This window comes from Salvelinus namaycush, chromosome 16 (assembly GCF_016432855.1).
Source record: "Salvelinus namaycush isolate Seneca chromosome 16, SaNama_1.0, whole genome shotgun sequence".
Classification (NCBI taxonomy): Eukaryota; Metazoa; Chordata; class Actinopteri; order Salmoniformes; family Salmonidae; genus Salvelinus; species Salvelinus namaycush.
Window position 1 is genome coordinate 44,493,191 of NC_052322.1, and position 13,182 is coordinate 44,506,372.

General features: G+C 41.5%; 2 protein-coding genes across 2 annotated transcripts in view; both read left to right on the forward strand.

Moving 5' to 3' along the window:
- Positions 1–517: 517 nt before the first annotated feature.
- Positions 518–6,816, forward strand: LOC120061487 (peptidyl-prolyl cis-trans isomerase FKBP1A-like). The gene is made up of 5 exons (XM_039011334.1): positions 518–632; positions 813–860; positions 3,874–3,986; positions 5,148–5,290; positions 5,420–6,816. Exons 1-4 carry the CDS (start codon positions 596–598, stop codon positions 5,274–5,276), a joined length of 327 nt encoding a protein of 108 aa, XP_038867262.1. The 5' UTR covers positions 518–595; the 3' UTR covers positions 5,277–5,290; positions 5,420–6,816.
- Positions 6,817–8,003: 1,187 nt separating this feature from the next.
- Positions 8,004–13,182, forward strand: part of LOC120061485 (syntenin-1-like) — a 42,257-nt gene continuing 37,078 nt past the window's right edge. Inside the window, exon 1 of the mRNA XM_039011332.1 lies at positions 8,004–8,155. The gene's annotated coding sequence lies outside the window, so the exon portion shown is untranslated. The remainder of the gene's footprint in view (positions 8,156–13,182) is intronic.

Genomic DNA, 13,182 nt, shown 5'->3' on the forward strand with positions numbered 1-13,182 from the left:
TACCAGTAAGCCTATGGTCTCATGGATCTTCTCAAGTACCCCCTGTGGGTAGGCCAGGTACCCCCTGTGGATAGGCCAGGTACCACCAGGGGTCCTAGTAGCACTGGTTGGGAACCACTGGTGTCCAATACTGTTCACCGGATGCAAGAGTAATATATTTGCATGTTTGTAATAAACCACTTATATTCAAAGGGATCAAGATCAACATTTTATTTGAAGCATTTTAACCTAGTATACAGTAGGCCTAAATTCTACTCTAGTCTGGGATGCTGATGCCGCATTACAGATCAAATATATTAAAATAAATAAATGGGGAAGGTAAATCTAACATCCAACAGAAGAAGAAGAAGAAACACAACGGGATCGTTTAATGGTGCGTGCATTGTTATTACATTGTTATTATTTATGAACAGAATAAAATAAAAAATCGCGCTCAAAATGTGACAAACACTCCCACTTTTTTCCCCCGGTTTAACCGCTACATTCACATCACGTGGTAGACGCCGCTGCACGGAGACAGACGACAACAGCCGCTGAAATAGCAGATTGAAGGAAGATAGTCTCTTGGTAGGGTGGAGGGATATTAACGAAGGAAATGGGAGTAGAAATTGAGACAATAACCCCGGGCGATGGTAAAATATTTTTATGCAAATCTTTAGCTCAAGATTTCTGATGGATATCCGTTAATTCATTTAAATTTACATACAAAAAATGCAGCTTCTCATAGTCTTCTCATGCCGTTATCCTGTTTTAGCGTCGCATCGTCTTTTCATGCCCGTTATCCGGTTTTTCTATGTCTTTTTCTCCCACAGGAAGGACCTTCCCTAAAAAAGGACAGACGTGTGTGGTGCATTATGTTGGTGAGTTTGGGAGATTAATTTCCAGTGTCTGTCTGTATGCAAGCACCAATGCAAATTCCCCCCAAATCTCAGAATAATTCATATTTTTGATAGGCCACAACCTTGGCGATTGGGTGCATTTTTGTTTCATTAGTAATATTTTCATTCGGATGCAATTGCAAATACATCTTTAGCTTTGGCCACACAACAATGTGTTGCTTTACATCTTTCTGTACAAGGGAGGCAGGGGGCTTCTTAGTATTGGAATGCGGTTATTATTATTACTACGTTGTAAAATTGAGCAACATTGTAACATCGCGTGCGAAGTCAAAACTACCATGTTACAATGTTGCCGCCGGTCACTTCATAGGTGATTATAGTAGGGTAATATAACATGCAGGTAGGTGTCTGTCTTGAGCGTTCAGACGTCGGCAGCTGCAGGGTTCAATCCGAGGTCGAGCCAGACGAGACAGCGAGGGGTTTAAACCCGGTCTGATACCCTGCCTTTGAAGTTGAGGGGATTGGTGACGTTGGATAGCACTATTGCTGTCTGATGTCTGTTAAGGATTTTTTCCTTTCGTTGTAATTGTTTACTAATGAGTTAGTTGCAGGGGTTGGTATATTTTAAAATTTTCTCCATGTTCTCATACGATTTAGACTATTCAATTGTCAGCTATCTAGTTGTAGGATAGCTGCTATTGTAGTCCTAACACCGTTATTGGATTATCATGTAACTTTTATTATACTCTGATTCATGCATACACAAAATATTTAAGCCACTGGCAAGATCCTACATGTTTTACTATGTTTGCTATAGCAACAGTATTTTTTCTCTCCACTTTTTGATTTCCTGTCAGAAAATGATATTTTCCTGTTGTTCATGTGTGAACTGTACCCTCATGCAATAGCGGGTGCTTGGGTAAAATCACTGGGGAAGCCAAGCCAGTAAAAAAGCCATATTACAACCTATGTTGTGATAATTGTGTTGTTTGCTCTATAACCCGTTAGTTCATACACCACCCTGATATGCAATATGGCCGAGACAACAAAAAAGACAACAGTCACACAGTGGCCGGAATAAATTAAACTACACATATACTTATTTCATCACAAAACCAGAAAGCAACATCTGTCCGGTGTCCACAAAAACAAATATTGCATGTAACAAATAGTTAAATGACCTACAGCATGGTCCATCAAGTTCATGTTTTCTACAGTTTACTAAACAACTGCTGGGTTTAGATCCACGTAGTTACCGCAAGCCAGCACGAAGACAACAGGAACACTGCCTCCCTTATTCCTGCACCATTTACACTTCAACATTAAAACGTCATCAAATCAACTAGGCTATAATACAGTGGAAACAAACTGAAAGATACCAAAAACAATTTAGTCCAATCAATGTTGCTAATTATCATGTGACTGTCCATGGTACAGCTTTCTCTGTGTGTGTGTGTGTGTTTAAAAAAAAGTTGACTCACCATACTTGTAGACTAGTTGAATGACAATGTCATTCTCCTCTCTTTCATGTTGGCAAAACATTCTATGGCTTTGTCATACAGTACACTTTTAGTTTTTGTTGTCATAGGCTACCTAGCTAAAATACTTGCTAGCCTAACTTCCTTGCATGGGCAATAATGAACCAGCTAAGTTAGCTAGCTAGTTAACGTGAGCCTACTAGGCTACATATTGCATTTCAATCATCTCAGGCCAGTGGCTCAATATATGAATTTATGGTTAGATCAGAATCACCATCATAATCATTTGCCTGAGTCCAAATCTCCATCCATGACTTAGGAAAGGGCTGATTTAGCAAGCTAGCTACTACAGGACAACACAAGCAGACCAGGAATGGACAAGTTTTTCTGACAATGTTTTGCTTTGGGTGTGATTTGATTGGTGTAAAGCCAAATCCAAACTGGCCTCTTTTTGGGGGACATTTTTCTGCGCCAGGACAACCGACAGTTGAGCTCAGCTTTTTTATTATTAACGGAGGCGAAATGCTTGCTGGCATCAATCAATCAAATGCTATGACGGCAACATGTCATACTCTTTTGGTCCAGACAGCAATAGATACATGGGCAACAAATACTGAGAGAGGGGCGCTGTTTCCCTTGCTCTGATGATTTCTCCGGTGAGATTCAGCCATTTGTCAATTTAAGGGAAATTATAAAAACAGAGAGAGATGAAAGAATAAATTATTTTATACCATTTCCTTTTTTATTGGTAAAATATTGGGGAAGCCTGGCTTCCATTGACATCAATCATTACACTCCACTGCCCTCATGTAATGATAAGTCAGTCTCCTATAATCTGCTCCCTGACGGGACATTTTTGAGACTTTCAACAACGATAACGTTCGACGTCAAAGATATACAACTGAAAAAGTTTTTGCATTATAAATTCCATCCCTAATAGATCATTATATTGGCCTACGCAGAGAGAGGGAGAGAGAAAATTACAAAATCTGGCCACCCAACCCCGTAACGTCTGGGATTACTATCTATATCTTGCCCCCTGATGTGCCCGACAGCAGTGGACACCAGAGATTAGCCCCCTCCTGGCCTGATTGGTGGTAATAACAACAGAACACAATGAATGCCTCCTCGGGATGGATTGCCGAGTGCGGACGCCCTGTTATGGCCACATTTTCCTGTCACTGCTGCCCACCCCCAGAGACAGCTGCAGGGGCTATTTATGTTATCCGTGGAATCCCTTCATTTGCATTCAGGGAGATAGTTTTACACTAGCTCAGAAGATATATTGTTAATACTTCGTTAACTGTTGATTTTGTCCCTTGTGTGTTGCATAACAGTAGATATGGAAGTAGACCTACAAGAGCCACAGGATGTACGTCTTTCATCTTAAGTGTTCGTCTGTCAGCTGGAACTCAAGTTAGTTTGGGTTTTAGTACAGGAATTGCACCCCCAGTCCAGTTCTGAAATGATTGCCTTGAAACGTAACAGACATGCCACCATCTCTGTTACAGATTGTCAAAATAAATCCTCTCTGCCTCTCCTTTCCTCCTCCTCAGGCTCCCTGACGGATGGACGCAAGTTTGACTCCTCCCGTGACAGGGACAAGCCCTTCAGGTTTAAAATAGGAAAACAGGAAGTGATACGTGGCTGGGAAGAGGGAGTCGTGCAGGTAGGTGTACTGTGCAGACATCTCTGGTGTCTGTCTGCCCCTACTTCTAGGAAGTACAGGAGAAGGGTTTTACAATGAAATTACCACGTCCTTGTAACGGAGAGGTTGCCATTTTGCCAAAGCACAGAATGTCCCATCTGTGTATTTCTTTGCTGTGCATGAACCCTCGGTCAAGATTATCCAGAGCAAATACATTTATATTACTTGATGAATTAAACTGTTCCAGGTACAGCCATACCTTCTCTATCAGTAGGAAGATAATGGCCTTTATACATAGTATTTCTCTGAACATATGACATGCTTTGTGTGGGCTATACAAGACGGTTTGAAGTATTTGCATAAACCTTTACATTAGTTTCACTGTTACTGGGGCACTACACACAGTCCGGTCTGTTTGTTGTACAGCCCTGTGATGTGTAACTGCAGCAGATTGAAAGGGAAATGTGTGCAACAGGAGAGAGAGACTGAGGCATTGTGCACTTCAAAGCAGTTCGCTGGGCTTTTGCCAGGAGGTTGATTACATAATATTCTTATCAAGGGCGACAGATGCAGTGAAGAGACGTGCCCGTATTAGTCTTTGTTGTGTTGGCTAGGCATTCTCCCAGCCAATGGCAGTTCTCCACAAGAGCCCTCAGCGCTTTCATCAGAGGCTCTACACTTACAGCATGACAAACCGCTCCCCCAATTACACACACACACACACACTAAGCGTCTGGTCTGGGGTCAATTGCTGCTTAAGTACAACCAAAAAGTGATGCATAAATGAACACAATTTGAACAAAAAAGTTGTCAACGGTATCATAAAATGAATGCTTATTTTCCAAAATAAAGCATAGAGGTTCCTCTATATCTTATCTCAGTGTGGCTGTGCTTGACCTATGTCCCCCCCACTTCCTCTATAGCTTATCTCAGTGTGGCTGTGCTTGACCTATGTCCCCCTCACTTCCTCTATAGCTTATCTCAGTGTGGCTGTGCTTGACCTATGTCCCCCTCACTTCCTCTATAGCTTATCTCAGTGTGGCTGTGCTTGACCTATGTCCCCCTCACTTCCTCTATAGCTTATCTCAGTGTGGCTGTGCTTGACCTATGTCCCCCTCACTTCCTCTATAGCTTATCTCAGTGTGGCTGTGCTTGACCTATGTCCCCCTCACTTCTTTGCAGATGAGTGTCGGTCAGAGAGCCAAGCTGACCTGCTCGCCTGACTTTGCCTATGGGGCAAAGGGCCACCCGGGGATCATTCCACCCAACGCCACCCTCATCTTTGATGTTGAGCTACTGAGCCTTGAATGAAGATTTTTTTTTTTGTAAGTACTTTTTGAAGATTTTCTAAGTGTTTTGTTATTATCCGTAGTTTTAAATAATAGCACAAATGCATCTACAAGTATATGGTTTCAATATAATCCCTTTGTCCTCTTCCTCCTCTGTCTTTGCAGGTTTCTACCTAGGAAACATGTAGAAAAGCTAGGAGAGTCTGCACTTGATTCTATAAGAGACCTGAGTCTATAGTTCCACCACTTTGGTCACTATTTTATCCATATATACAAAATCTGCATTATCAATTTTGTTTTTCTTTAAAAACCTATGGGCCATAACCTTAAAACCTTACAAACCTTGATGTTTTTAAATCTTGAATTTTTAAATTGTGCTTTACTTTGTTTTGTGAAATGATTGGTTGTGCATGGTTATATGAGTAATACAAAATACCAATGAAATATTAGCAGCGACATTCATCTCTTTTCAAGAGTACCTATCAGTAACATAGAGGGCTGGTGCTTGACGTGAATCCTACCTGAGGAACAAAACTAAGAGAATATGAAAAGTACATGTTTGCATCCATACCTCTCCCAGATGAAAGTAGAACCAATATGAATTGATTTTATAGTTGTAGGGCTTAGTGTAATGTTGAGAGGCATAAGTGTAGTAAAATTTGAGTCATGGGATGTCTTAATGGTATAAAACAGGAACATTGTTTGATATGTTATTTACCCAGACTAAATAGTGATGTTTCCTTTCATTTGATTGTTAACTTTATTAGGCGCTAGTGAGCATTCTGCGCAGAGGAACTAGTACAGAAGAGAATTGTTGTATCATATTGTGTGTTTCTCATTTACGAGACATACGACCAACCAACTAGCCGGTTCTGCATGTCATACTAATGATATCCTGATCTCTATACGTGTCGAAGCTTTTTGCATTTCAATATTTTTTGTTGTGGCTTATGTTTCTTTCCTAGTCAAATCTTTAACCCTGTTGAAAACCATAAATGTGTTATTAACAGTGATGGGAACCATATAGTATACGTACATTAATTGGAGTAGTGATGATGCTTTAGAAGTGAAATGCCTGAAATTATTGAAAAGGGGGTTGAGGAATCGATTCAGTTGTGACCTCCCCCACCTTATTTTGTCTCACAACTTGACATTATATCTTTTTCAGATGCCATCTTTCTAAAATATGTGTATGCGACCAATACAATTTGACTTGATAACTAAGAATGACTTCTACTTTACCTGTAATTTAATGGTAAATATTTTTTTGTCAGCGTCATTAGACTGACACCACACTGCCTAAATTAAAAATGCTGTGTTGTGGTAGTCTTGTGACAGAGACATCCATGTTTTGTATCACATTTAAAAGTCTGTTGAAATAGAGTTAAATCTAATGCAGATAGAACATGTTCAGATGCTGGCCATCATTGCTCTTGATGTTACAGCTGTCTAGGCGCATGGCACAAATGCAGTCCTATGTACTGTCTATTTGTGTGCTGAGTTACATACGCAGGCACAACCAATACATGTTTTTGCAGTTGCAATAAAGTGCTCTCTACCTGCTTTGTGGCAAGTCTTTTTCTTTCTTCAATTACTGGAATATCTGGCATTAATGAGGTTGGGGGTATTAAATAATGATTTTTTGTTGAAATTTTGCGTTGTAATTTCAGAAAATGTACATATATCTGCAGTAATAGTAGAATGATAGTGTTTCCCAGTATTATTTACCCTCCAGTGTTGTGATTGGCTGTGATATTCGCCTATTGCTTTCGCCCCCCGGAGCAGCCTGTGGTCGAAATGGGAAAGCTGCTTTGTGTCTGTGTTATCTAGTGGAAATCGCTCTTTTCGTGGTTGCTAAAATAATACACTGTTCGCTCAAAAACGAGCACTGGATAATCGTGTAGGGGATCCTTGTACCATCTAAATCCCTGTGAAATGTATTTTCAATAGTATATATTTTTTGTTTTTACAGCTGTTTGAAACCGGTGGACCAAAACCGAAACTAAAAGGCTCACGCCTTGATCACACCTAGTGTTTTGAATATTGGTACACCAGAAGTACTGGAAATAAATGTCCAATGGAACGCGTTGCAGGGCAGTTGCTGTCTACATGTGTGATGGATTTATCGAATGTATGAATCAAACTGTATGTCTATACGGCTTGACATAAATGGTAGCAGAAGGAAAATGTTTAACTTTTGTTGCACACATATCCAGATGATACGAGGCGCCAAGCCCGTGTCTCTGCCATGTTGCGGGTGAGGGGAGATTTGTTTTTTAATACAGCCTACTTAGTGTTTTTTGCAATTCACCTAGCTTCAACATAGGGAAGAAATGCTGAGACATTCTAGGTGTAGTGACACCTTTTAAGTATCAAGGTGTTCAATTAGTGACTGCTTTGCTATAGAAACCGAAGTTGTATCTGGGGATTGGAATAGGTAGGTTTCATGGATCATCGTTCATATTCATATAGATTATAATATATATGAGCCATCACCCACAGCAAGACGTAGAAGAGTGGCAAAATTGCTCCACTGTAGTAGTAGCATTATGCCCCATTTTCCACTGATGAACAGTTGCTGAACTAACTAAATTCACAGATTGTCTATAACCACCTCATATCGCACAATTTCAAGTACTTGCAAAAATCTTGAAAATGAGATATTCATTACCATAGCAACATTCATTATGTATGCCTTGAGACAACAACAGCAGCTGATAGGCGGTCATTGGCTATGTCACCACTGTCATTGACTTGGGTTTTCTAGACCAGGAAATTAGCGGTGACTCAGAATATCACTTCTCAACAGCAGTGGTGTCGTCCGAAGTACGAAGCAGAAAAAGAGTATCCTAACTATACTCGGAGGTTTTTCCTGAGATATTCACAATCAAAACTTTTAAGGTGAGTTTACATTATGTCCAACCACACTTCCCGTTAGCTAGCGTAGCTCTCCTGGTTAGCTAAGTACTGTTAGCTTGCTAGCACATTTATCGAAGCAAGGTGGTGGTTGAACATAAGTAAGTAATGTATTCACCAGCGACGTGTTAGCCGAGATTGGAGGAATAAATAAAGAGTACATCTTGTCTTGATACATTTAGCTAACTATGTAGCTAGTTAACCTAGGTATCTCATCGTTTAGCCACAACTTCTTGTTGTTAACTAACTACAGTTAGCCGATGAAATTCTATAGCTAGTTTAGCTAGCATATATAGCTAACTAGCCAAGTTAGCTAGCGAGACGCACTGTGCCTTCCACATGGTTGTCTTTTATCATATGGTGTCACAGTGAGGCTATTGAAGTTAACCTGGCCAGGTAAGTACAGTTAACTGGCTAGCAAACTAGATATTCAGCTACATACCTAGCTAACGTTAACTATATTTGTTTACAACTGTTAACTCTCAATGTTTTGAAACCTCTGACTCATGACATCATGGGATTTCTTGACACATGCTACAACATTTCAAATGTCACACATAGAGAGATGTGTGCTGTAGAGAACCCCCCCCAACAATTGGCCAGCTGTAGACAGTCTTAGCAAAATGTGTGATGTCTTATTAAGTATGAGCTGTATGGAACGTTTTAATTGTATTTTTATTTAACTTTTATTTAACTAGGCAACTAAGTTAATGTTTGGGAGAATATCGACCTTCTGATTTAGAATCAGAAAGTGACCTAGGTCAATCTAGACACTGATCAGCTCAGACAGCACTGAAACAGATTCATTCATATGGATGTCAATGGTTTAGTTCAGTGTAGCTTCGTCCTGCAAGTAGCCATTTTAAATTACCATTTATATAAAATTAAAATAAATAACTTTTAATGTTGCAAATGGGTAGCCATCTGTAAAATTTAAAAGTCAAAATTTTTACTATAAATGGTCATTTTAAATGGCTAGTTGAGGGATGAAGGAAACTTCAGTACTGTAGGACTGCACAGAAGAACATTCTGAATGGGGTAGCTAGGCATATATTTTAAACAACTTGGTATACACTGGTTGAAAACAAAGAGGAAGGTGAGTGGACATAAAACATGTCATTAGTTATAATAGTGGACCTTGTGATCATTGTCGTAGTCTCCCCCCCCCCCCCCTCTCCCTCCTCTGGCCGTGCATTGCTTACCACAGCCACCTTTCTCCACCATGTCAGTAGACCAGAATACGTTGCCAAGGGGATAACATTCTTTGTGTATCCAATTCGTTTTAAGCTCAAGGAAGTGCTGAAGTTTTCCCCTTCTGTAGCGTTTGCTGGACATGTCTGCGTAGACAAAAACCACACTATTTCCTACAGAGCGACTGAAATTGCTTCACTCTGTATTCTTGTCAGAAGCACATCGTGCACGACACAATTCTTGTGTCCCTATTTGATTAATTTAGTTAGCCTATTCTTGCTAAGGAATCCCCCCCCCCCCCCCCCATCTCAGTACTACAAAAACACTTGTAGTTCCTGGTAGGGAATGAGGTAACCAGCCCAAGAATAAGGTTATTTTATTCCAAGGTTTCCACTTTTATCCAGGAATAAGCCAGCCCATGTTTCTGAGGGGTGGGGGGGCACATTTCAAATGAAAACATGGAAAGTGCCTTGGTGTTCAGAGACATAATGGAGTGTGTCTCTCTGGTCTGTGAATTGGATGTGTAGTGTACAGTAGTCTTGACTTAGTAATGTGATTGGTGGGCATGTTTAGCTTGGCTCAGTGATTGTGCTAAATGTTCACATTATGTGCTTATTTTTACCCCTTTTTTTTTATTTATTTTTTTTATACTTTGTAGTAGTGTCAACCTGTTAGTAGGAATGTGTTAGTAGGGTTATGTCTTTTCACAATTGTGTCTTGTATGTAGTTTTTGTAGAGGAACAAGGATTGGGCTGTTTTCATGATGTGTGGTTTGACAGTGCTAATATGTGTAGGAGTGAGTATCATTTGCATCAATGTTGTGGGATAGGGTTTATACACGTGTAGGAGTGAGTATCATTTGCATCAATGTTGTGGGATAGGGTTTATACACGTGTAGGAGTGTTTTTTTCCGTTCTCTAAGTCCGCTGTGTGTGTTGTAGTTTTTCATTTCGTTGTGTGTGTGGGAGAGAACTTGGACATTGACACTGACTGTGGTCGACATGGTAGCAGTGTATCATTGACTACCTCTAAGTTCCTGTTTCCTGTTCATGGCTTACAGCATATCTTGTGATCTATTCATAAAGTGGGATGCCACAGTGTATAATATGAAAGTGAAAAGGAACAGCATGTGACATGCACCTGAACATCTCTCTCGGGCTTTTCCTTTTCACCACCGTTCTCAACAACACACTGGAGACACCAACTTATAAACAAACCATCATTCACAGTGATTCTGATGTCATACCGGACATGTGACCAGACCAGTTCATGCCTTCTCTTCTTCCTGTAATGACCCGTATGGCTCAGGTGACATCTTAACGAATGTACGCATAGGCCGACACCAACAACTTGATCAGAAAAACACGATAGCAAAAGCCCTTGTCCTTAAAGGCAAGGCTTGTACGTTTGAGTAGTAGTTGTTGTTGATTAGTCATTCATAAGTGACTGGGCTCTTACTCCTCGGCATGGTAGGTGTCTACTGTAGACTCTGGGGCAGTTTCACCTGCCACACCCTATAGTACAGCTGATCTCTATTTACTCTGTACTGGATATGTGTACTCTGTCATGTGATGCACTCTGTCATTCCCTCCCTCTCTCTCTCCTCCCCCCTCTGTCATTCCCTCTCCCATTCCCTCCCTCTCTCATATTCCCTCCCTCTCTCTCATTCCCTCCCTCTCTCACATTCACTCTCTGTCATTGCCTCTCCCTCCACCACTCTTTGTCATTCCTTCCATCTCTCACTCCCTCTCTCTCTCCCTCCCTCCCTCTCTCTCTCTCTCTCTCTCTCATTCCCTCTCTCTCTTGCTCCCTGTCTCCCTCCCTCTCTCTCTCTCTCATTCCCTCCCTCTCTCTCTCTCATTCCCTCCCTCTCTCTCTCTCATTCCCTCCCTCTCTCTCTCTCATTCCCTCCCTCTCTCTCTCTCATTCTCTCGCTCATTCCCTCTGTCATTCTCTCGCTCATTCCCGCTCTCATTCTCTCGCTCATTCCCGCTCTCATTCTCTCGCTCATTCTCTCTCTCATTCTCTCTCTCTCTCTCTCTCCCTCTCCCTCTCCCTCTCCCTCTCCCTCTCCCTCTCTCTCTCTCTCTCTCTCTCTCTCTCTCTCTCTCTCTCTCTCATTCCCTCTCTCATTCTCTCTCTCTCATTCTCTCTCTCATTCCCCCCTACCCTCACTCTCTCTCTCTCTGTCATTTCCTCTCTCTCTCTCTCTCTCTCTCTCTCTCATTCCCTCTCTCATTCTCTCTCTCTCATTCTCTCTCTCATTCCCCCCTACCCTCACTCTCTCTCTCTCTGTCATTTCCTCTCTCTCTGTCATTCCCTCCCTCTCTCTCTCTCTCTCTCTCTCTCTCTCTCATTCTCTCTCATTTCCCCCTGCCCTCACTCTCTCTCTCTCTCTCTCTGTCATTCCCTCCCCCTCTCTCTCTCTCTCTCTCTCTCTCTCTCTCATTCCCTCTCCCTCATTCCTTCCATCTCTCTCTCTTTCTAGTGGGTGTAAGTGAGCTTTTAGTTTCTCGTTAACTCTGGCTGTAGGCCTATCTCTTCCAGTAAAAGGTAAACTGCTCTCTCATCCTGTTTGTGTCTTGCTATTCCATTAGGCCTAGATCCATTCGTTTTGCTCCACCCACAGGACACAGGACTGAGGACACAGGACTGAGGACACAGGACTGAGGACACAGGACACAGGACTGAGGGTGGAGCAAAACTAATGGATCTAGGCCTAATGGAATAGCAAGACACAAACAGGATGAGAGAGCTATACTAGTTTTCCATGATAACTTGTTTGTATTTGTTTACCAGCTTTGAGGGAGCGAAGGCTCAGTACCAAAACACAGACCATATCAGCCCCAGTACATACTGTACATTGCCCTCAGAAAGTATTCAAGTATTCATACCCAATGACTTATTCCACATTTTATTGTGTTACTTAATTCAAAATGTATTAAATAGATTTTTCTCTACACACAATACCCCATAATGACAAAGTTAAAACATTTTTGCAAAATTATTCACACGCCTGAGTCAATACTTTGTAGAAGCACTTTTGGCAGCGATTAGAGCTGTGAGTCTTTCTGGGTAAGTCTCTTAGAGCTGTGAGTCTTTCTGGGTAAGTCTCTAAGAGCTTTCCACACCTTTGCCCATTTATTATTTAAAAAAAATCTTCAAGCTCTGTCAAGTTGGGGAGCAATATCCAAACGCCTGAAGGTACCACGTTCATCTGTACAAACAATTGTGTGCAAGTATAAACACCATGGGACCACGCAGCCGTCATACCGCCCAGGAAGGAGACGCGTTCTGTCTCCTAGAGATGAACGTACTTTGGTGCGAAAAGTGCAAGTCAGTCCCAGATCAACAGCAAAGGACCTTGTGAACATGCTGGAGGAAACGGGTACAAAAGTATCTATATCCACAGTAAAATGAGTCCTATATCGACAACCTGAAAGGCCACTCAGCAAGTTTGAAGCCACTGCTCCAAAACCGCCATAAAAAAGCCAGACTACGGTTTGCAACTGCACATGGGGTCAAAGATTGTACTTTTTGGAGAAATGTCCTCTGGTCTGATGAAACAAAATATAACTGTTTGGCCATAATGACCATCGTTATGTTTGGAGGAAAAAGGGGGAGGCTTGCAAGCCGAAGAACACCATCCCAACCGTGAAGAACGGGTGGCAGCATCATGTTGTGGGGGTGCTTTGCTGCAGCAGGGACTGATGCACTTCACAAAATGGATGGCATCATGAGGGAGGAAAATTATGTGGATATATTGAAGCAACATCTCAAGACATCAGTCAGGAAGTGAAAGCTTGGTCACAAATTGGTCT

Coding starts and splice junctions, on each gene's coding strand:
- LOC120061487 (XM_039011334.1), top strand. CDS start 596: ATGGGAGTAGAAATTGAGACAATAACCCCGGGCGATG. Junction 633..812: donor GACAATAACCCCGGGCGATG/GTAAAATATTTT, acceptor TTTCTCCCACAG/GAAGGACCTTCCCTAAAAAA. Junction 861..3,873: donor GTGTGTGGTGCATTATGTTG/GTGAGTTTGGGA, acceptor CCTCCTCCTCAG/GCTCCCTGACGGATGGACGC.